The sequence below is a fragment of the Oncorhynchus keta genome, unplaced genomic scaffold (genome assembly GCF_023373465.1).
Source record: "Oncorhynchus keta strain PuntledgeMale-10-30-2019 unplaced genomic scaffold, Oket_V2 Un_contig_3330_pilon_pilon, whole genome shotgun sequence".
NCBI classification, from domain to species: domain Eukaryota; kingdom Metazoa; phylum Chordata; class Actinopteri; order Salmoniformes; family Salmonidae; genus Oncorhynchus; species Oncorhynchus keta.
The window spans coordinates 291,410-319,141 of NW_026287199.1; the positions used below are offsets into that span (position 1 = coordinate 291,410).

The window sequence follows — 27,732 nt, forward strand, 5'->3', positions numbered from 1 at the left end:
AACTCCAACCCTGTTCCTGGAGAGAGACCCTCCTGTAGGTTTTCACTCCAACCCTGATCTAGCTCATCTGATTCTAATAATTAGCCAGTTGATAAACTGAATCAGGTTAGCTACAACTGGGGTTGGTGCAGAAACATACAGGAAGGTTGGTAGCTCTCCAGGAACAGGGTTGGAGAGCCCTGACCTAGGACATCAAAAGCCAGCCAGGGTTTCATTAAATAAGCTAAATAGGCAATACTTTTTCATTAAATAGGCAATACTTTGTTTTCACATTTAAGTCTTAAAGCCATTTAAGCCCTGTTTTATTCGGTGCATGTGACTAATGACATTTAATTTGCCACAACAATTTTAGCCTTTTTTGTTTCTTTCTTGGACTTCATCGTTGTCAATAAAACTGTACTCGATTTACTTTTTTCATCTTCAAAAAACAACACATCGGCTTCCGCCATCTTAACTCCGTGCCTCAAAGAGCACCTTCTCCTCCTTTCTAATGCATCTCTGGTGTAGCTGCGCGCCAAGCATCTTGGGATGTGATGTTTTACAGAATCATGCCTTCTGATTGGCTTAAACTAAACCGAAGACCTTTGACTCAACACGTGGTTTAAAAACTTGCAGGGTGGCCCGCGGAAATCTGTCAAAGAACTGCGCGCACTTTGTAGACGTGTCTAACTTGTCTCAGTGTAGTAGTTAATATTTGTCATTTAAAAAAAATATATATATAATTGTGTCTTCTACAAACGTGCGCTATAACGGGTAGTTAAAACAGCAGCCAGGCAAGTCCCTGCTTTTCGTGGTATATTTTTTTCATTAGCTAGCTAACGATAGCGCATGTTTGTTTCTGTGTAATATTTCCTCGTTCAAAACATCTGGGAACTCGGAAAAATACGAGGTCAAATCATTCAGATCTTCAGGTTCGGAGCTCTAGAAAGAGGCCCGAGGTTCCCAGTTGTCTGGAATGCGCGGAAGTTGGAGATTTTCAAGTTCCCATTTCCGAGTTTCCAGTTGTTTTGAACTCGGCCTCATAAGAGCTCCGATCTCCGTATGAGTGTTGCAGGTAGTAGTGATGATGCTCAGCATGACAGTGGAAGTGGTGTGGTGATGAACGTGTGTTTATGTGCAGTATGAGTATATTGGAGGTGAGGTTTGTGGGTGACACAGATGCACTGGAACACATGGTGGACAAAGAACAAGGTAGGAGTCACACACCATCACAAAGACACACACACACACACACACACCATCACAAAGACACACACACACACACACACACACACCATCACAAAGACACACACACACCATCACAAAGACACACACACACACACACCATCACAAAGACACACACACACACACACACCATCACAAAGACACACACACACACACACCATCACAAAGACACACACACACACACCATCACAAAGACACACACACACACCATCACAAAGACACACACACACACACACACACCATCACAAAGACACACACACACACACACACCATCACAAAGACACACACACACACACACACCACCACAAAGACACACACACACACACACCATCACAAAGACACACACACCATCACAAAGACACACACACCATCACAAAGACACACACACACACACCATCACAAAGACACACACACACACACCACCACAAAGACACACACACACACCATCACAAAGACCACACACACACACCATCACAAAGACACACACACACACCATCACAAAGACACACACACCATCACAAAGACACACACACACACACACACACACACACACACACACACACACACACACACACACACACACACCATCACAAAGACACACACACACCATCACAAAGACACACACACACACACACACACCATCACAAAGACACACACACACACCATCACAAAGACACACACACACACCACCACAAAGACACACACACACACCATCACAAAGACACACACACCATCACAAAGACACACACACACACACACACACCATCACAAAGACACACACACACACCATCACAAAGACACACACACACACACACACCATCACAAAGACACACACACACACACCATCACAAAGACCCACACACACACACCATCACAAAGACACACACACACCATCACAAAGACACACACACCATCACAAAGACACACACACACACACCATCACAAAGACACACACACCATCACAAAGACACACACACACACCATCACAAAGACACACACACACACACCATCACAAAGACACACACACACACACACCATCACAAAGACACACACACACACCATCACAAAGACACACACACACACCATCACAAAGACACACACACACACACCATCACAAAGACACACACACACACCATCACAAAGACACACACACACACACCATCACAAAGACACACACACACACCATCACAAAGACACACACACACACCATCACAAAGACACACACACACACCATCACAAAGACACACACACACACCATCACAAAGACCCACACACACACCATCACAAAGACACACACACACCATCACAAAGACACACACACACCATCATCACAAAGACACACACACACACCATCACAAAGACCACACACACACCATCACAAAGACCACACACACACCATCAAAGACACACACACACACACACACACACCATCACAAAGACACACACACACACACACACACACACACACACACACACACACACACACACACACACACACACACACACACACACACACACACACACACACACACACCATCACAAAGACACACACACACACACCACCACAAAGACCCACTACTGCTGACTGATTTGTTGGTTTTGCTGTGTGTGTAGATGTGCAGGGCAGCAGTATGCAGGGCAGCAGTATGCAGGGCAGCAGTATGCAGAGGCTGGTGACTCAGAGGAGTGAAGCGGAGAGGAGCGGTAGAGAGGATGAGGCAGGCCTTAGTGAGCTGCACTATGTCCAGGTCCTCGGAACAGACGGTGTGTGTCGGTCGGACATGACGAACAGCCCTACTGACTGTGTATATGTGTCCTGCCTGGCTGTGTGTGTGTGTGTGTGTCCTGCCTGCCTGGCTGTGTGTGTGTGTGTGTGTGTGTGTCCTGCCTGGCTGTGTGTGTGTGTCCTGTGTCCCTGGCTGTGTGTGTGTGTGTGTGTGTGTGTGTGTGTGTCCTGCCTGGCTCTGTGTATGTGTCCTGCCTGGCTGTGTGTGTGTGTGTCCTGCCTGGCTGTGTGTGTGTGTGTGTGTGTGTGTGTGTGTGTGTGTGTGTGTGTGTGTGTGTGTGTGTGTGTGTCCTGCCTGGCTGTGTGTGTGTGTGTGTGTCCTGCCTGGCTGTGTGTGTGTGTCCTGCCTGGCTGTGTGTGTGTCCTGCCTGGCTGTGTGTGTGTGTGTGTCCTGCCTGGCTGTGTGTGTGTGTGTGTGTGTGTGTCCTGCCTGGCTGTGTGTGTGTGTGTGTGTGTGTGTGTCCTGCCTGGCTGTGTGTGTGTGTGTGTGTGTGTCCTGCCTGGCTGTGTGTGTGTGTGTGTGTGTGTCCTGCCTGGCTGTGTGTGTGTGTCCTGCCTGGCTGTGTGGGGAGTCTCTGACTGTCCTGTCTGACTGTCCTGTCTGACTGTCCTGTCTGACTGTCCTGTCTGACTGTGTCCTGTCTGAAGAGGGGAGGAGTGTGTCCTGTCTGACTGTGTCCTGTCTGACTGTGTCCTGTCTGAAGAGGGGGAGGAGTGTGTCCTGTCTGACTGTGTCCTGTCTGACTGTGTCCTGTCTGAAGAGGGGGAGGAGTGTGTCCTGTCTGACTGTGTCCTGTCTGACTGTGTCCTGTCTGAAGAGGGGAGGAGTGTGTCCTGTCTGACTGTGTGTGTGTGTCCTGCCTGACTGTGTGTGGGGAGTCTCTGACTGTGTCCTGCCTGGCTGTGTGTGGGGAGTCTCTGACTGTGTCCTGTCTGACTGTGTCCTGTCTGAAGAGGGGGAGGAGTGTGTCCTGTCTGACTGTGTCCTGTCTGACTGTGTCCTGTCTGAAGAGGGGGAGGAGTGTGTCCTGTCTGACTGTGTCCTGTCTGACTGTGTCCTGTCTGAAGAGGGGGAGGAGTGTGTCCTGTCTGACTGTGTCCTGTCTGACTGTGTCCTGTCTGAAGAGGGGGAGGAGTGTGTCCTGTCTGACTGTCCTGTCTGACTGTGTCCTGTCTGAAGAGGGGGAGGAGTGTGTCCTGTCTGACTGTGTCCTGTCTGAAGAGGGGGAGGAGTGTGTCCTGTCTGACTGTGTCCTGTCTGACTGTCCTGTCTGACTGTGTCCTGTCTGACTGTGTCCTGTCTGACTGTGTCCTGTCTGAAGAGGGGGGAGTCTGACTGTGTGTCCTGTCTGACTGTCCTGTCTGACTGTGTCCTGTCTGAAGAGGGGAGGAGTGTGTCCTGTCTGACTGTGTCCTGTCTGAAGAGGGGAGGAGTGTGTCCTGTCTGACTGTGTCCTGTCTGACTGTCCTGTCTGACTGTGTCCTGTCTGACTGTGTCCTGTCTGACTGTGTCCTGTCTGAAGAGGGGGAGGAGTGTGTCCTGTCTGACTGTGTCCTGTCTGACTGTGTCCTGTCTGACTGTCCTGTCTGACTGTGTCCTGTCTGAAGAGGGGGAGGAGTGTGTAGCAGCAGCAGCAGGAGGAGGAGCAGTGTTCACCTTTCAGACGGTCAAACGCTCCAACAGGATGTCCCAGATGGGTACGTCTCTCCAAACCTTATCATATTGACAACATAGTTGAGTCCCTGCTTTAACAGGAAATAAATGACCTCAGAGTTGGAAGCCAGGCGAGGTCAGGTGGGACCATTCTAGCCAATGAGGTCAGGTGGGACCATTCTAGCCAATGAGGTCAGGTGGGACCATTCTAGCCAATGAGGTCAGGTGTGTGAACAACAGGCACAACTCCAATATAACGTTGTTTTTTTCCTCCAAAGTTACCGAAATGCCCATGTCCATTTATATCAATCAGTACATTGGTAACAGCCTACCCATTACCAAACTCTATGAGATCAGATATCAGTACATTGGTAACAACCTACCCATTACCAAACTCTATGAGGTCAGATATCAGTACACTGGTAACAACCTACCCATTACCAAACTCTATGAGGTCAGTACACTGGTAACAACCTACCCATTACCAAACTCTATGAGGTCAGATATCATCAGTACACTGGTAACAACCTACCCATTACCAAACTCTATGAGATCAGATATCAGTACACTGGTAACAACCTACCCATTACCAAACTCTATGAGATCAGATATCAGTACACTGGTAACAACCTACCCATTACCAAACTCTATGAGATCAGATATCAGTACACTGGTAACAACCTACCCATTACCAAACTCTATGAGATCAGATATCAGTACACTGGTAACAACCTACCCATTACCAAACTCTATGAGATCAGATATCAGTACACTGGTAACAACCTACCCATTACCAAACTCTATGAGATCAGATATCAGTACACTGGTAACAACCTACCCATTACCAAACTCTATGAGATCAGATATCAGTACACTGGTAACAACCTACCCATTACCAAACTCTATGAGATCAGATATCAATCAGTACACTGGTAACAACCTACCCATTACCAAACTCTATGAGATCAGATATATCAGTACACTGGTAACAACCTACCCATTACCAAACTCTATGAGATCAGATATCAGTACACTGGTAACAACCTACCCATTACCAAACTCTATGAGATCAGATATCAGTACACTGAGGTAACAACCTACCCATTACCAAACTCTATGAGATCAGATATCAATCAGTACACTGGTAACAACCTACCCATTACCAAACTCTATGAGATCAGATATCAGTACACTGGTAACAACCTACCCATTACCAAACTCTATGAGATCAGATATCAATCAGTACACTGGTAACAACCTACCCATTACCAAACTCTATGAGGTCAGATATCAATCAGTACACTGGTAACAACCTACCCATTACCAAACTCTATGAGATCAGATATCAGTACACTGGTAACAACCTACCCATTACCAAACTCTATGAGATCAGATATCAGTACACTGGTAACAACCTACCCATTACCAAACTCTATGAGATCAGATATCAGTACACTGGTAACAACCTACCCATTACCAAACTCTATGAGATCAGATATCAATCATAGTACACTGGTAACAACCTACCCATTACCAAACTCTATGAGATCAGATATCAGTACACTGGTAACAACCTACCCATTACCAAACTCTATGAGATCAGATATCAATCAGTACACTGGTAACAACCTACCCATTACCAAACTCTATGAGATCAGATATCAGTACACTGGTAACAACCTACCCATTACCAAACTCTATGAGATCAGATATATACACTGGTAACAACCTACCCATTACCAAACTCTATGAGATCAGATATCAGTACACTGGTAACAACCTACCCATTACCAAACTCTATGAGGTCAGATATCAGTACACTGGTAACAACCTACCCATTACCAAACTCTATGAGATCAGATATCAATCAGTACACTGGTAACAACCTACCCATTACCAAACTCTATGAGATCAGATATCAGTACACTGGTAACAACCTACCCATTACCAAACTCTATGAGATCAGATATCAGTACACTGGTAACAACCTACCCATTACCAAACTCTATGAGATCAGATATCAGTACACTGGTAACAACCTACCCATTACCAAACTCTATGAGGTCAGATATCAGTACACTGGTAACAACCTACCCATTACCAAACTCTATGAGATCAGATATCATCAGTACACTGGTAACAACCTACCCATTACCAAACTCTATGAGGTCAGATATCATCAGTACACTGGTAACAACCTACCCATTACCAAACTCTGAGATCAGATATCAGTACACTGGTAACAACCTACCCATTACCAAACTCTATGAGATCAGATATCAGTACACTGGTAACAACCTACCCATTACCAAACTCTATGAGATCAGATATCAGTACACTGGTAACAACCTACCCATTACCAAACTCTATGAGATCAGATATCAGTACACTGGTAACAACCTACCCATTACCAAACTCTGAGATCAGATATCAGTACACTGGTAACAACCTACCCATTACCAAACTCTATGAGGTCAGATATCAGTACACTGGTAACAACCTACCCATTACCAAACTCTATGAGATCAGATATCAATCAGTACACTGGTAACAACCTACCCATTACCAAACTCTATGAGATCAGATATCAGTACACTGGTAACAACCTACCCATTACCAAACTCTATGAGATCAGATATCAGTACACTGGTAACAACCTACCCATTACCAAACTCTATGAGATCAGATATCAGTACACTGGTAACAACCTACCCATTACCAAACTCTATGAGATCAGATATCAGTACACTGGTAACAACCTACCCATTACCAAACTCTATGAGATCAGATATCAATCAGTACACTGGTAACAACCTACCCATTACCAAACTCTATGAGGTCAGATATCAATCAGTACACTGGTAACAACCTACCCATTACCAAACTCTATGAGATCAGATATCAGTACACTGGTAACAACCTACCCATTACCAAACTCTATGAGATCAGATATCAGTACACTGGTAACAACCTACCCATTACCAAACTCTATGAGATCAGATATCAGTACACTGGTAACAACCTACCCATTACCAAACTCTATGAGATCAGATATCAGTACACTGGTAACAACCTACCCATTACCAAACTCTATGAGATCAGATATCATCAGTACACTGGTAACAACCTACCCATTACCAAACTCTATGAGATCAGATATCAGTACACTGGTAACAACCTACCCATTACCAAACTCTATGAGATCAGATATCATCAGTACACTGGTAACAACCTACCCATTACCAAACTCTATGAGATCAGATATCATCAGTACACTGGTAACAACCTACCCATTACCAAACTCTATGAGGTCAGATATCATCAGTACACTGGTAACAACCTACCCATTACCAAACTCTATGAGATCAGATATCAGTACACTGGTAACAACCTACCCATTACCAAACTCTATGAGATCAGATATCAGTACACTGGTAACAACCTACCCATTACCAAACTCTATGAGATCAGATATCAGTACACTGGTAACAACCTACCCATTACCAAACTCTGAGATCAGATATCAGTACATTGGTAACAACCTACCCATTACCAAACTCTATGAGGTCAGATATCAGTACACTGGTAACAACCTACCCATTACCAAACTCTATGAGGTCAGATATCATCAGTACACTGGTAACAACCTACCCATTACCAAACTCTATGAGGTCAGATATCATCAGTACACTGGTAACAACCTACCCATTACCAAACTCTATGAGATCAGATATCAGTACACTGGTAACAACCTACCCATTACCAAACTCTATGAGATCAGATATCAGTACACTGGTAACAACCTACCCATTACCAAACTCTATGAGATCAGATATCAGTACACTGGTAACAACCTACCCATTACCAAACTCTATGAGTTCAGATATCAGTACACTGGTAACAACCTACCCATTACCAAACTCTATGAGGTCAGATATCAGTACACTGGTAACAACCTACCCATTACCAAACTCTATGAGGTCAGATATCAGTACACTGGTAACAACCTACCCATTACCAAACTCTATGAGATCAGATATCAGTACACTGGTAACAACCTACCCATTACCAAACTCTATGAGATCAGATATCACTGGTAACAACCTACCCATTACCAAACTCTATGAGGTCAGTACATTGGTAACAACCTACCCATTACCAAACTCTATGAGATCAGATATCAGTACACTGGTAACAACCTACCCATTACCAAACTCTATGAGATCAGATATCAGTACATTGGTAACAACCTACCCATTACCAAACTCTATGAGGTCAGATATCAGTACACTGGTAACAACCTACCCATTACCAAACTCTATGAGGTCAGATATCAGTACACTGGTAACAACCTACCCATTACCAAACTCTATGAGGTCAGATATCAGTACACTGGTAACAACCTACCCATTACCAAACTCTATGAGGTCAGATATCAGTACACTGGTAACAACCTACCCATTACCAAACTCTATGAGATCAGATATCAGTACACTGGTAACAACCTACCCATTACCAAACTCTATGAGGTCAGATATCAGTACACTGGTAACAACCTACCCATTACCAAACTCTATGAGTTCAGATATCAGTACACTGAGTACACTGGTAACAACCTACCCATTACCAAACTCTATGAGGTCAGATATCAGTACACTGGTAACAACCTACCCATTACCAAACTCTATGAGATCAGATATCAGTACACTGGTAACAACCTACCCATTACCAAACTCTATGAGGTCAGTACATTGGTAACAACCTACCCATTACCAAACTCTATGAGATCAGATATCAGTACACTGGTAACAACCTACCCATTACCAAACTCTATGAGATCAGATATCAGTACATTGGTAACAACCTACCCATTACCAAACTCTATGAGGTCAGATATCAGTACACTGGTAACAACCTACCCATTACCAAACTCTATGAGGTCAGATATCAGTACACTGGTAACAACCTACCCATTACCAAACTCTATGAGGTCAGATATCAGTACACTGGTAACAACCTACCCATTACCAAACTCTATGAGGTCAGATATCAGTACATTGGTAACAACCTACCCATTACCAAACTCTATGAGATCAGATATCAGTACACTGGTAACAACCTACCCATTACCAAACTCTGAGATCAGATATCAGTACACTGGTAACAACCTACCCATTACCAAACTCTATGAGATCAGATATCAGTACACTGGTAACAACCTACCCATTACCAAACTCTGAGATCAGATATCAGTACACTGGTAACAACCTACCCATTACCAAACTCTATGAGATCAGATATCAGTACACTGGTAACAACCTACCCATTACCAAACTCTATGAGATCAGATATCAGTACACTGGTAACAACCTACCCATTACCAAACTCTATGAGATCAGATATCAGTACACTGGTAACAACCTACCCATTACCAAACTCTATGAGATCAGATATCAGTACACTGGTAACAACCTACCCATTACCAAACTCTATGAGGTCAGATATCAGTACACTGGTAACAACCTACCCATTACCAAACTCTATGAGGTCAGATATCAGTACACTGGTAACAACCTACCCATTACCAAACTCTATGAGATCAGATATCAGTACACTGGTAACAACCTACCCATTACCAAACTCTATGAGATCAGATATCAGTACACTGGTAACAACCTACCCATTACCAAACTCTATGAGATCAGATATCAGTACACTGGTAACAACCTACCCATTACCAAACTCTATGAGTTCAGATATCAGTACACTGGTAACAACCTACCCATTACCAAACTCTATGAGGTCAGATATCAGTACACTGGTAACAACCTACCCATTACCAAACTCTATGAGGTCAGATATCAGTACACTGGTAACAACCTACCCATTACCAAACTCTATGAGATCAGATATCAGTACACTGGTAACAACCTACCCATTACCAAACTCTATGAGAGATCACTCTATATCAGTACACTGGTAACAACCTACCCATTACCAAACTCTATGAGGTCAGATATCAGTACATTGGTAACAACCTACCCATTACCAAACTCTATGAGATCAGATATCAGTACACTGGTAACAACCTACCCATTACCAAACTCTATGAGATCAGATATCAGTACATTGGTAACAACCTACCCATTACCAAACTCTATGAGGTCAGATATCAGTACACTGGTAACAACCTACCCATTACCAAACTCTATGAGGTCAGTACACTGGTAACAACCTACCCATTACCAAACTCTATGAGGTCAGTACACTGGTAACAACCTACCCATTACCAAACTCTATGAGGTCAGATATCAGTACACTGGTAACAACCTACCCATTACCAAACTCTATGAGATCAGATATCAGTACACTGGTAACAACCTACCCATTACCAAACTCTATGAGGTCAGATATCAGTACACTGGTAACAACCTACCCATTACCAAACTCTATGAGTTCAGATATCAGTACACTGGTAACAACCTACCCATTACCAAACTCTATGAGGTCAGATATCAGTACACTGGTAACAACCTACCCATTACCAAACTCTATGAGATCAGATATCAGTACACTGGTAACAACCTACCCATTACCAAACTCTATGAGGTCAGATATCAGTACACTGGTAACAACCTACCCATTACCAAACTCTATGAGATCAGATATCAGTACACTGGTAACAACCTACCCATTACCAAACTCTATGAGATCAGATATCAGTACATTGGTAACAACCTACCCATTACCAAACTCTATGAGGTCAGATATCAGTACACTGGTAACAACCTACCCATTACCAAACTCTATGAGGTCAGATATCAGTACACTGGTAACAACCTACCCATTACCAAACTCTATGAGGTCAGATATCAGTACACTGGTAACAACCTACCCATTACCAAACTCTATGAGGTCAGATATCAGTACATTGGTAACAACCTACCCATTACCAAACTCTATGAGATCAGATATCAGTACACTGGTAACAACCTACCCATTACCAAACTCTATGAGATCAGATATCAGTACACTGGTAACAACCTACCCATTACCAAACTCTATGAGGTCAGATATCAGTACACTGGTAACAACCTACCCATTACCAAACTCTGAGATCAGATATCAGTACACTGGTAACAACCTACCCATTACCAAACTCTATGAGGTCAGATATCAGTACACTGGTAACAACCTACCCATTACCAAACTCTATGAGATCAGATATCAGTACACTGGTAACAACCTACCCATTACCAAACTCTATGAGGTCAGATATCAGTACACTGGTAACAACCTACCCATTACCAAACTCTATGAGGTCAGATATCAGTACACTGGTAACAACCTACCCATTACCAAACTCTATGAGGTCAGATATCAGTACACTGGTAACAACCTACCCATTACCAAACTCTATGAGATCAGATATCAGTACACTGGTAACAACCTACCCATTACCAAACTCTATGAGATCAGATATCAGTACACTGGTAACAACCTACCCATTACCAAACTCTATGAGATCAGATATCAGTACACTGGTAACAACCTACCCATTACCAAACTCTCAGATATGAGGTCAAGATATCATCAGTACAGTAACAACCTACCCATTACCAAACTCTATGAGATCAGATATCAGTACACTGGTAACAACCTACCCATTACCAAACTCTATGAGATCAGATATCAGTACACTGGTAACAACCTACCCATTACCAAACTCTATGAGATCAGATATCAGTACACTGGTAACAACCTACCCATTACCAAACTCTATGAGATCAGATATCAGTACACTGGTAACAACCTACCCATTACCAAACTCTATGAGGTCAGATATCAGTACACTGGTAACAACCTACCCATTACCAAACTCTATGAGGTCAGATATCAGTACACTGGTAACAACCTACCCATTACCAAACTCTATGAGATCAGATATCAGTACACTGGTAACAACCTACCCATTACCAAACTCTATGAGATCAGATATCATCAGTACACTGGTAACAACCTACCCATTACCAAACTCTATGAGGTCAGATATCAGTACACTGGTAACAACCTACCCATTACCAAACTCTATGAGATCAGATATCAGTACACTGGTAACAACCTACCCATTACCAAACTCTATGAGATCAGATATCAGTACACTGGTAACAACCTACCCATTACCAAACTCTATGAGGTCAGATATCAGTACACTGGTAACAACCTACCCATTACCAAACTCTATGAGGTCAGATATCAGTACACTGGTAACAACCTACCCATTACCAAACTCTATGAGGTCAGATATCAGTACACTGGTAACAACCTACCCATTACCAAACTCTATGAGGTCAGATATCAGTACACTGGTAACAACCTACCCATTACCAAACTCTATGAGATCAGATATCAGTACACTGGTAACAACCTACCCATTACCAAACTCTATGAGGTCAGATATCAGTACACTGGTAACAACCTACCCATTACCAAACTCTATGAGTTCAGATATCAGTACACTGGTAACAACCTACCCATTACCAAACTCTATGAGGTCAGATATCAGTACACTGGTAACAACCTACCCATTACCAAACTCTATGAGATCAGATATCAGTACACTGGTAACAACCTACCCATTACCAAACTCTATGAGATCAGATATCAGTACACTGGTAACAACCTACCCATTACCAAACTCTATGAGATCAGATATCAGTACACTGGTAACAACCTACCCATTACCAAACTCTATGAGATCAGATATCAGTACATTGGTAACAACCTACCCATTACCAAACTCTATGAGGTCAGATATCAGTACACTGGTAACAACCTACCCATTACCAAACTCTATGAGGTCAGATATCAGTACACTGGTAACAACCTACCCATTACCAAACTCTATGAGATCAGATATCAGTACACTGGTAACAACCTACCCATTACCAAACTCTATGAGGTCAGATATCAGTACACTGGTAACAACCTACCCATTACCAAACTCTATGAGATCAGATATCAGTACATTGGTAACAACCTACCCATTACCAAACTCTATGAGATCAGATATCAGTACACTGGTAACAACCTACCCATTACCAAACTCTATGAGGTCAGATATCAGTACACTGGTAACAACCTACCCATTACCAAACTCTATGAGATCAGATATCAGTACACTGGTAACAACCTACCCATTACCAAACTCTATGAGGTCAGATATCAGTACACTGGTAACAACCTACCCATTACCAAACTCTATGAGATCAGATATCAGTACACTGGTAACAACCTACCCATTACCAAACTCTATGAGGTCAGATATCAGTACACTGGTAACAACCTACCCATTACCAAACTCTATGAGGTCAGATATCAGTACACTGGTAACAACCTACCCATTACCAAACTCTATGAGGTCAGATATCAGTACACTGGTAACAACCTACCCATTACCAAACTCTATGAGATCAGATATCAGTACACTGGTAACAACCTACCCATTACCAAACTCTATGAGATCAGATATCAGTACACTGGTAACAACCTACCCATTACCAAACTCTATGAGGTCAGATATCAGTACACTGGTAACAACCTACCCATTACCAAACTCTATGAGATCAGATATCAGTACACTGGTAACAACCTACCCATTACCAAACTCTATGAGGTCAGATATCAGTACACTGGTAACAACCTACCCATTACCAAACTCTATGAGATCAGATATCAGTACACTGGTAACAACCTACCCATTACCAAACTCTATGAGATCAGATATCAGTACACTGGTAACAACCTACCCATTACCAAACTCTATGAGGTCAGATATCAGTACACTGGTAACAACCTACCCATTACCAAACTCTATGGTCAGATATCAGTACACTGGTAACAACCTACCCATTACCAAACTCTATGAGATCAGATATCAGTACACTGGTAACAACCTACCCATTACCAAACTCTATGAGGTCAGATATCAGTACACTGGTAACAACCTACCCATTACCAAACTCTATGAGGTCAGATATCAGTACACTGGTAACAACCTACCCATTACCAAACTCTATGAGGTCAGATATCAGTACACTGGTAACAACCTACCCATTACCAAACTCTATGAGGTCAGATATCAGTACACTGGTAACAACCTACCCATTACCAAACTCTATGAGGTCAGATATCAGTACACTGGTAACAACCTACCCATTACCAAACTCTATGAGGTCAGATATCAGTACATTGGTAACAACCTACCCATTACCAAACTCTATGAGATCAGATATCAGTACACTGGTAACAACCTACCCATTACCAAACTCTATGAGGTCAGATATCAGTACACTGGTAACAACCTACCCATTACCAAACTCTATGAGGTCAGATATCAGTACACTGGTAACAACCTACCCATTACCAAACTCTATGAGATCAGATATCAGTACACTGGTAACAACCTACCCATTACCAAACTCTGAGATCAGATATCAGTACACTGGTAACAACCTACCCATTACCAAACTCTATGAGATCAGATATCAGTACACTGGTAACAACCTACCCATTACCAAACTCTATGAGGTCAGATATCAGTACACTGGTAACAACCTACCCATTACCAAACTCTATGAGGTCAGATATCAGTACACTGGTAACAACCTACCCATTACCAAACTCTATGAGATCAGATATCAGTACATTGGTAACAACCTACCCATTACCAAACTCTATGAGATCAGATATCAGTACACTGGTAACAACCTACCCATTACCAAACTCTATGAGATCAGATATCAGTACACTGGTAACAACCTACCCATTACCAAACTCTATGAGATCAGATATCAGTACACTGGTAACAACCTACCCATTACCAAACTCTATGAGATCAGATATCAGTACACTGGTAACAACCTACCCATTACCAAACTCTATGAGATCAGATATCAGTACACTGGTAACAACCTACCCATTACCAAACTCTATGAGGTCAGATATCAGTACACTGGTAACAACCTACCCATTACCAAACTCTGAGATCAGATATCAGTACACTGGTAACAACCTACCCATTACCAAACTCTATGAGGTCAGATATCAGTACACTGGTAACAACCTACCCATTACCAAACTCTATGAGGTCAGATATCAGTACACTGGTAACAACCTACCCATTACCAAACTCTATGAGGTCAGATATCAGTACACTGGTAACAACCTACCCATTACCAAACTCTATGAGATCAGATATCAGTACACTGGTAACAACCTACCCATTACCAAACTCTATGAGATCAGATATCATCAGTACACTGGTAACAACCTACCCATTACCAAACTCTATGAGGTCAGATATCAGTACACTGGTAACAACCTACCCATTACCAAACTCTATGAGGTCAGATATCAGTACACTGGTAACAACCTACCCATTACCAAACTCTATGAGATCAGATATCAGTACATTGGTAACAACCTACCCATTACCAAACTCTATGAGATCAGATATCAGTACACTGGTAACAACCTACCCATTACCAAACTCTATGAGATCAGATATCAGTACACTGGTAACAACCTACCACTGGTAACAACCTACCCATTACCAAACTCTATGAGATCAGATATCAGTACACTGGTAACAACCTACCCATTACCAAACTCTATGAGATCAGATATCAGTACACTGGTAACAACCTACCCATTACCAAACTCTATGAGATCAGATATCAGTACACTGGTAACAACCTACCCATTACCAAACTCTATGAGATCAGATATCAGTACACTGGTAACAACCTACCCATTACCAAACTCTATGAGATCAGATATCAGTACACTGGTAACAACCTACCCATTACCAAACTCTATGAGATCAGATATCAGTACACTGGTAACAACCTACCCATTACCAAACTCTATGAGATCAGATATCAGTACACTGGTAACAACCTACCCATTACCAAACTCTATGAGGTCAGATATCATCAGTACACTGGTAACAACCTAACCCATTACCAAACTCTATGAGATCAGATATCAGTACACTGGTAACAACCTACCCATTACCAAACTCTATGAGGTCAGATATCAGTACACTGGTAACAACCTACCCATTACCAAACTCTATGAGATCAGATATCAGTACACTGGTAACAACCTACCCATTACCAAACTCTATGAGATCAGATATCAGTACACTGGTAACAACCTACCCATTACCAAACTCTATGAGGTCAGATATCAGTACACTGGTAACAACCTACCCATTACCAAACTCTATGAGGTCAGATATCAGTACACTGGTAACAACCTACCCATTACCAAACTCTATGAGGTCAGATATGATCAGTACACTGGTAACAACCTACCCATTACCAAACTCTATGAGATCAGATATCAGTACACTGGTAACAACCTACCCATTACCAAACTCTATGAGATCAGATATCAGTACACTGGTAACAACCTACCCATTACCAAACTCTATGAGATCAGATATCAGTACACTGGTAACAACCTACCCATTACCAAACTCTATGAGATCAGATATCAGTACACTGGTAACAACCTACCCATTACCAAACTCTGAGATCAGATATCAGTACATTGGTAACAACCTACCCATTACCAAACTCTATGAGATCAGATATCAGTACACTGGTAACAACCTACCCATTACCAAACTCTATGAGATCAGATATCAGTACACTGGTAACAACCTACCCATTACCAAACTCTATGAGGTCAGATATCAGTACACTGGTAACAACCTACCCATTACCAAACTCTATGAGATCAGATATCAGTACACTGGTAACAACCTACCCATTACCAAACTCTATGAGATCAGATATCAGTACACTGGTAACAACCTACCCATTACCAAACTCTATGAGATCAGATATCAGTACACTGGTAACAACCTACCCATTACCAAACTCTATGAGATCAGATATCAGTACACTGGTAACAACCTACCCATTACCAAACTCTATGAGATATCAGATATCACCCATTACACTGGTAACAACCTACCCATTACCAAACTCTATGAGATCAGATATCAGTACACTGGTAACAACCTACCCATTACCAAACTCTATGAGGTCAGATATCAGTACACTGGTAACAACCTACCCATTACCAAACTCTATGAGATCAGATATCAGTACACTGGTAACAACCTACCCATTACCAAACTCTATGAGATCAGATATCAGTACACTGGTAACAACCTACCCATTACCAAACTCTATGAGGTCAGATATCAGTACACTGGTAACAACCTACCCATTACCAAACTCTATGAGGTCAGATATCAGTACACTGGTAACAACCTACCCATTACCAAACTCTATGAGGTCAGATATCAGTACACTGGTAACAACCTACCCATTACCAAACTCTATGAGATCAGATATCAGTACACTGGTAACAACCTACCCATTACCAAACTCTATGAGATCAGATATCAGTACACTGGTAACAACCTACCCATTACCAAACTCTATGAGATCAGATATCAGTACACTGGTAACAACCTACCCATTACCAAACTCTATGAGATCAGATATCAGTACACTGGTAACAACCTACCCATTACCAAACTCTATGAGGTCAGATATCAGTACACTGGTAACAACCTACCCATTACCAAACTCTATGAGGTCAGATATCAGTACACTGGTAACAACCTACCCATTACCAAACTCTATGAGATCAGATATCAGTACACTGGTAACAACCTACCCATTACCAAACTCTATGAGATCAGATATCAGTACACTGGTAACAACCTACCCATTACCAAACTCTATGAGATCAGATATCAGTACACTGGTAACAACCTACCCATTACCAAACTCTATGAGATCAGATATCAGTACACTGGTAACAACCTACCCATTACCAAACTCTATGAGATCAGATATCAGTACACTGGTAACAACCTACCCATTACCAAACTCTATGAGATCAGATATCAGTACACTGGTAACAACCTACCCATTACCAAACTCTATGAGGTCAGATATCAGTACACTGGTAACAACCTACCCATTACCAAACTCTATGAGATCAGATATCAGTACACTGGTAACAACCTACCCATTACCAAACTCTATGAGATCAGATATCATCACTGGTAACAACACCCATTAACAAACCTGAGATCCCACTGGTAACAAATTACCAAACTCTATGAGATCAGATATCAGTACACTGGTAACAACCTACCCATTACCAAACTCTATGAGATCAGATATCAGTACACTGGTAACAACCTACCCATTACCAAACTCTATGAGATCAGATATCAGTACACTGGTAACAACCTACCCATTACCAAACTCTATGAGGTCAGATATCAGTACACTGGTAACAACCTACCCATTACCAAACTCTATGAGGTCAGATATCAGTACACTGGTAACAACCTACCCATTACCAAACTCTATGAGGTCAGATATCAGTACACTGGTAACAACCTACCCATTACCAAACTCTATGAGGTCAGATATCAGTACACTGGTAACAACCTACCCATTACCAAACTCTATGAGATCAGATATCAGTACACTGGTAACAACCTACCCATTACCAAACTCTATGAGATCAGATATCAGTACACTGGTAACAACCTACCCATTACCAAACTCTATGAGATCAGATATCAGTACATTGGTAACAACCTACCCATTACCAAACTCTATGAGATCAGATATCAGTACACTGGTAACAACCTACCCATTACCAAACTCTATGAGGTCAGATATCAGTACACTGGTAACAACCTACCCATTACCAAACTCTATGAGATCAGATATCAGTACACTGGTAACAACCTACCCATTACCAAACTCTATGAGGTCAGATATCAGTACACTGGTAACAACCTACCCATTACCAAACTCTATGAGGTCAGATATCAGTACACTGGTAACAACCTACCCATTACCAAACTCTATGAGGTCAGATATCAGTACACTGGTAACAACCTACCCATTACCAAACTCTATGAGATCAGATATCAGTACACTGGTAACAACCTACCCATTACCAAACTCTATGAGGTCAGATATCAGTACACTGGTAACAACCTACCCATTACCAAACTCTATGAGGTCAGATATCAGTACACTGGTAACAACCTACCCATTACCAAACTCTATGAGATCAGATATCAGTACACTGGTAACAACCTACCCATTACCAAACTCTATGAGGTCAGATATCAGTACACTGGTAACAACCTACCCATTACCAAACTCTATGAGGTCAGATATCAGTACACTGGTAACAACCTACCCATTACCAAACTCTATGAGGTCAGATATCAGTACACTGGTAACAACCTACCCATTACCAAACTCTATGAGATCAGATATCAGTACACTGGTAACAACCTACCCATTACCAAACTCTATGAGGTCAGATATCAGTACACTGGTAACAACCTACCCATTACCAAACTCTATGAGGTCAGATATCAGTACACTGGTAACAACCTACCCATTACCAAACTCTATGAGGTCAGATATCAGTACACTGGTAACAACCTACCCATTACCAAACTCTATGAGGTCAGATATCAGTACACTGGTAACAACCTACCCATTACCAAACTCTATGAGGTCAGATATCAGTACACTGGTAACAACCTACCCATTACCAAACTCTATGAGGTCAGATATCAGTACACTGGTAACAACCTACCCATTACCAAACTCTATGAGATCAGATATCAGTACACTGGTAACAACCTACCCATTACCAAACTCTATGAGATCAGATATCAGTACACTGGTAACAACCTACCCATTACCAAACTCTATGAGATCAGATATCAGTACACTGGTAACAACCTACCCATTACCAAACTCTGAGATCAGATATCAGTACACTGGTAACAACCTACCCATTACCAAACTCTATGAGGTCAGATATCAGTACACTGGTAACAACCTACCCATTACCAAACTCTATGAGGTCAGATATCAGTACACTGGTAACAACCTACCCATTACCAAACTCTATGAGGTCAGATATCAGTACATTGGTAACAACCTACCCATTACCAAACTCTATGAGATCAGATATCAGTACACTGGTAACAACCTACCCATTACCAAACTCTATGAGGTCAGATATCAGTACACTGGTAACAACCTACCCATTACCAAACTCTATGAGATCAGATATCAGTACACTGGTAACAACCTACCCATTACCAAACTCTATGAGGTCAGATATCAGTACACTGGTAACAACCTACCCATTACCAAACTCTATGAGGTCAGATATCAGTACACTGGTAACAACCTACCCATTACCAAACTCTATGAGATCAGATATCAGTACACTGGTAACAACCTACCCATTACCAAACTCTATGAGGTCAGATATCAGTACACTGGTAACAACCTACCCATTACCAAACTCTATGAGGTCAGATATCAGTACACTGGTAACAACCTACCCATTACCAAACTCTATGAGGTCAGATATCAGTACACTGGTAACAACCTACCCATTACCAAACTCTATGAGGTCAGATATCAGTACACTGGTAACAACCTACCCATTACCAAACTCTATGAGATCAGATATCAGTACACTGGTAACAACCTACCCATTACCAAACTCTATGAGGTCAGATATCAGTACACTGGTAACAACCTACCCATTACCAAACTCTATGAGATCAGATATCAGTACACTGGTAACAACCTACCCATTACCAAACTCTATGAGGTCAGATATCAGTACACTGGTAACAACCTACCCATTACCAAACTCTATGAGGTCAGATATCAGTACACTGGTAACAACCTACCCATTACCAAACTCTATGAGATCAGATATCAGTACACTGGTAACAACCTACCCATTACCAAACTCTATGAGGTCAGATATCAGTACACTGGTAACAACCTACCCATTACCAAACTCTATGAGATCAGATATCAGTACACTGGTAACAACCTACCCATTACCAAACTCTATGAGGTCAGATATCAGTACACTGGTAACAACCTACCCATTACCAAACTCTATGAGGTCAGATATCAGTACACTGGTAACAACCTACCCATTACCAAACTCTATGAGGTCAGATATCAGTACACTGGTAACAACCTACCCATTACCAAACTCTATGAGGTCAGATATCAGTACACTGGTAACAACCTACCCATTACCAAACTCTATGAGGTCAGATATCAGTACACTGGTAACAAACCCATTACCAAACTCTATGAGGTTACCAAACACTGGTAACAACCTACCCATTACCAAACTCTATGAGATCAGATATCAGTACACTGGTAACAACCTACCCATTACCAAACTCTATGAGATCAGATATCAGTACACTGGTAACAACCTACCCATTACCAAACTCTATGAGATCAGATATCATCAGTACACTGGTAACAACCTACCCATTACCAAACTCTATGAGGTCAGATATCAGTACACTGGTAACAACCTACCCATTACCAAACTCTATGAGGTCAGATATCAGTACACTGGTAACAACCTACCCATTACCAAACTCTATGAGATCAGATATCATCAGTACACTGGTAACAACCTACCCATTACCAAACTCTATGAGGTCAGATATCAGTACACTGGTAACAACCTACCCATTACCAAACTCTATGAGGTCAGATATATCAGTACACTGGTAACAACCTACCCATTACCAAACTCTATGAGGTCAGATATCAGTACACTGGTAACAACCTACCCATTACCAAACTCTATGAGGTCAGATATCAGTACACTGGTAACAACCTACCCATTACCAAACTCTATGAGATCAGATATCAGTACACTGGTAACAACCTACCCATTACCAAACTCTATGAGATCAGATATCAGTACACTGGTAACAACCTACCCATTACCAAACTCTATGAGGTCAGATATCAGTACACTGGTAACAACCTACCCATTACCAAACTCTATGAGATCAGATATCAGTACACTGGTAACAACCTACCCATTACCAAACTCTATGAGATCAGATATCAGTACACTGGTAACAACCTACCCATTACCAAACTCTATGAGATCAGATATCAGTACACTGGTAACAACCTACCCATTACCAAACTCTATGAGATCAGATATCAGTACACTGGTAACAACCTACCCATTACCAAACTCTATGAGATCAGATATCAGTACACTGGTAACAACCTACCCATTACCAAACTCTATGAGATCAGATATCAGTACACTGGTAACAACCTACCCATTACCAAACTCTATGAGGTCAGATATCAGTACACTGGTAACAACCTACCCATTACCAAACTCTATGAGGTCAGTACACTGGTAACAACCTACCCATTACCAAACTCTATGAGGTCAGTACACTGGTAACAACCTACCCATTACCAAACTCTATGAGGTCAGATATCATCAGTACACTGGTAACAACCTACCCATTACCAAACTCTATGAGGTCAGATATCAGTACACTGGTAACAACCTACCCATTACCAAACTCTATGAGATCAGATATCATCAGTACACTGGTAACAACCTACCCATTACCAAACTCTATGAGGTCAGATATCAGTACACTGGTAACAACCTACCCATTACCAAACTCTATGAGGTCAGATATCAGTACACTGGTAACAACCTACCCATTACCAAACTCTATGAGATCAGATATCAGTACACTGGTAACAACCTGACCCATTACCAAACTCTATGAGATCAGATATCAGTACACTGGTAACAACCTACCCATTACCAAACTCTATGAGGTCAGATATCAGTACACTGGTAACAACCTACCCATTACCAAACTCTATGAGATCAGATATCAGTACACTGGTAACAACCTACCCATTACCAAACTCTATGAGATCAGATATCAGTACACTGGTAACAACCTACCCATTACCAAACTCTATGAGATCAGATATCAATCAGTACACTGGTAACAACCTACCCATTACCAAACTCTATGAGGTCAGATATCAGTACACTGGTAACAACCTACCCATTACCAAACTCTATGAGATCAGATATCAATCAGTACACTGGTAACAACCTACCCATTACCAAACTCTATGAGGTCAGATATCAGTACACTGGTAACAACCTACCCATTACCAAACTCTATGAGATCAGATATCAATCAGTACACTGGTAACAACCTACCCATTACCAAACTCTATGAGGTCAGATATCAGTACACTGGTAACAACCTACCCATTACCAAACTCTATGAGGTCAGATATCAGTACACTGGTAACAACCTACCCATTACCAAACTCTATGAGATCAGATATCAGTACACTGGTAACAACCTACCCATTACCAAACTCTATGAGATCAGATATCAGTACACTGGATTACCAAACTCTATGAGATCAGATATCAGTACACTGGTAACAACCTACCCATTACCAAACTCTATGAGGTCAGATATCAGTACACTGGTAACAACCTACCCATTACCAAACTCTATGAGATCAGATATCAGTACACTGGTAACAACCTACCCATTACCAAACTCTATGAGATCAGATATCAGTACACTGGTAACAACCTACCCATTACCAAACTCTATGAGATCAGATATCAATCAGTACACTGGTAACAACCTACCCATTACCAAACTCTATGAGGTCAGATATCAGTACACTGGTAACAACCTACCCATTACCAAACTCTATGAGATCAGATCAATCAGTACACTGGTAACAACCTACCCATTACCAAACTCTATGAGGTCAGATATCAGTACACTGGTAACAACCTACCCATTACCAAACTCTATGAGGTCAGATATCAGTACACTGGTAACAACCTACCCATTACCAAACTCTATGAGGTCAGATATCAGTACACTGGTAACAACCTACCCATTACCAAACTCTATGAGATCAGATATCAGTACACTGGTAACAACCTACCCATTACCAAACTCTATGAGGTCAGATATCAGTACACTGGTAACAACCTACCCATTACCAAACTCTATGAGGTCAGATATCAGTACACTGGTAACAACCTACCCATTACCAAACTCTATGAGAGGTCAGATATCAGTACACTGGTAACAACCTACCCATTACCAAACTCTATGAGGTCAGATATCAGTACACTGGTAACAACCTACCCATTACCAAACTCTATGAGATCAGATATCAGTACACTGGTAACAACCTACCCATTACCAAACTCTATGAGATCAGATATCAGTACACTGGTAACAACCATTACCCATTACCAAACTCTATGAGGTCAGATATCAGTACACTGGTAACAACCTACCCATTACCAAACTCTATGAGATCAGATATCAGTACACTGGTAACAACCTACCCATTACCAAACTCTATGAGATCAGATATCAGTACACTGGTAACAACCTACCCATTACCAAACTCTATGAGATCAGATATCAGTACACTGGTAACAACCTACCCATTACCAAACTCTATGAGGTCAGATATCAGTACACTGGTAACAACCTACCCATTACCAAACTCTATGAGGTCAGATATCAGTACACTGGTAACAACCTACCCATTACCAAACTCTATGAGGTCAGATATCAGTACACTGGTAACAACCTACCCATTACCAAACTCTATGAGGTCAGATATCAGTACACTGGTAACAACCTACCCATTACCAAACTCTATGAGGTCAGATATCAGTACACTGGTAACAACCTACCCATTACCAAACTCTATGAGGTCAGATATCAGTACACTGGTAACAACCTACCCATTACCAAATTCAACACTCATAGTTATCTTATTTTCGTTGGCAGATTTTGGGCAGTGTGAAGCCGCTCGCTTCGCCTCTTCCTGTCTGGTCTCTCCGGCTCGTAGAGTAATCACTCTCTCTGTGTGTGTGTGTAGCGTCTGAGCTGGCTCGGACCCCATCGAGGAGTGTGACCTTCAGAACAACACCTGAGACTTCTGGCCCCGCCCACAATGGCTGCAGTGAGTCCCTCTTTCGTCCATCTCTTCCTTCCCGTTCTCTCGTCCTCGTTCTCGTCCATCTCTTCCTTCCCGTTCTCTCGTCCTCGTTCTCGTCCATCTCTTCCTTCCCGTTCTCTCCTCATTTTCATCTCTATATCTCTGGATGTGACCAACACAATTGGATTTGATGTACAGTACCAGTCAAAGGTTTGGACACACCTACTCATTCCATTGTTTTCCTTTATTATTATTTTTTTTTTCTACATTGTAGACTAATGATGAAGACATCAAAACTATGAAATAACACATATGGAGTCATGTAGTAACCAAAAAAGTGTTAACAAATCAAAATATATTTTATATTTGAGATTCTTCAACGTAGCCACCCTTTGCCTTGATTGCAGCTTTGCACACTCTTGGCATTCTCTCAACCAGCTTCATGAGGAATGCTATTTCAACAGTCTTCAAGTAGTTCCCACATATGCTGAGCACCTGTTGGCTGCTTTTCCTTCACTGCAGTCCAACTCATCCCTAACCATCTCAATTGGATTGAGGTCAGGTGATTGTGGAGGCCAGGTCATCTGATGCAGCACTCATCACTCCTTCTTGGTCAAATAGCCCTTACACAGCCTGGAGGTGTGCTTGGGGTCATTGTCCTGTTGAAAAACAAATGATGGTCCCAATGAGCAAAACCCGATGGGATGGTGTATCGCTGCAGAATGCTGTGGTAGTCATGCTGGTTAAGTGTGCCTTGAATTCTAAATAAATCACTGACTGTGTCACCAGCAAAGCACCCGCTCACCATCACACCTCCTCCTCCATGCTTCACGGTGGGAACCACAGATGTGAAGATCCTCCATTCACCTACTCTGCGTATCACGAAGACACAGCGGTAGGAACCAAAAATCAGCAATTTCACCATGAAGGCCTGATTCACGTAGTCTCCTTTGAACAGCTGATGTTGAGATGTCTGTTACTTGAACTCTGTGAAGCATTTATTTGGGCTGCAATGTCTGAGGTTGGTAACGCTGATGAACGTGTCCTCTGCAGCAGAGGTAACTTGGGATCTTCCTTTCCTGTGGCGGTCCTCGTGAGAGCCAATGCTTGATGGTTTTTGCGACTGCACTTGAAGAAACCCTCAAAGTTCTTGACATTTTCCAGATTGATTCACTTTCACGTCGTAAAGTAAAGACAGACTGTCATTTCTCTTTTCTTATTTGAGCTGTTCTTGCCATGAGAGGGACTTGCTGGCAAGGACCAAAAGGCTCCTTAAAACTTCTTCAATTGGGTTGAGGTCTGGTGAGTGTGGAGGCCAGGTCATCTGATGCAGCACTCATCACTCTCCTTCTTGGTCAAATAGTCCTTAGACAGCCTGGAGGTGTGTTGGGTCATAGTCCTGTTGAAAAACAAATGATAGACCCACTAAGCCCAAACTAGATGGGATGGCGTATCGCTGCAGAATGCTGTGGTCATACTGGTTCTTATGGCTGCAATCCCGTTAACGGGATGATATGACAACAGCCAGTGAAAGTGCAGGGCGCCAAATTCAAAACAGAAATCTCATAATTAAAATTCCTCAAACATACATGTATCTTATACCGTTTTAAAGGTAATCTTGTTGTTAATCCCACCACAGTGTCCGATTTCAAATAGGCTTTACAGCGAAAGCACCACAAACGATTATGTTAGGTCACCACCAAGCCACAGAAAAACACAGCCATTTTTCCAGCGAAAGAGGGGAGTCAAAAAAAGCAAAAATAGAGATAAAATTAATCACTAACGTTTGATGATCTTCATCAGATGACACTCAGATGACACTCATAGGACTTCATGTTACACAATACATGTATGTTTTGTTTGATAAAGTTAATATTTATATAAAAACATCTCAGTATACATTGGCGAGTTGCGTTCACTAGTTCCAAAAACATCCGATGATATTGCAGAGAGCCACATCATTTTACAGAAATACTCATTATAAATGTCGATGAAAATACAATTGTTAGACATGGAAAAGTAGATCTACCTCTCCTAAATGCAACCGCTGTGTCAGATTTTAAAAAAGCTTTACGGAAAAAGCAAACCATGCAATA

At 41.9% G+C, this 27,732-nt stretch overlaps 1 protein-coding gene and 1 long non-coding RNA gene across 3 annotated transcripts in view; one reads left to right on the forward strand and one right to left on the reverse strand.

The window, feature by feature from the left end:
- Positions 1 to 592: 592 nt before the first annotated feature.
- orc2 (origin recognition complex, subunit 2) overlaps positions 593 to 27,732 on the forward strand; it is a 43,184-nt gene continuing 16,044 nt past the window's right edge. Inside the window, exons 1-4 of one of the 2 annotated variants that reach the window (XM_052508062.1) lie at positions 593 to 1,191; positions 2,839 to 2,988; positions 4,619 to 4,708; positions 25,577 to 25,660. In XM_052508062.1, coding sequence (XP_052364022.1) covers positions 1,113 to 1,191; positions 2,839 to 2,988; positions 4,619 to 4,708; positions 25,577 to 25,660 — 403 coding nt within the window. In that variant the 5' untranslated portion in view covers positions 593 to 1,112. The remainder of the gene's footprint in view (positions 1,192 to 2,838; positions 2,989 to 4,618; positions 4,709 to 25,576; positions 25,661 to 27,732) is intronic. The other variant, XM_052508063.1, reaches the window with a different exon arrangement.
- On the reverse strand, positions 10,667 to 13,565 carry LOC127923895 (uncharacterized). Its single transcript, XR_008116054.1, has 3 exons — positions 13,450 to 13,565; positions 11,403 to 11,606; positions 10,667 to 10,702 (listed from the first exon to the last, which is right to left on the reverse strand). It is a non-coding gene; the product is annotated as an uncharacterized LOC127923895 (long non-coding RNA).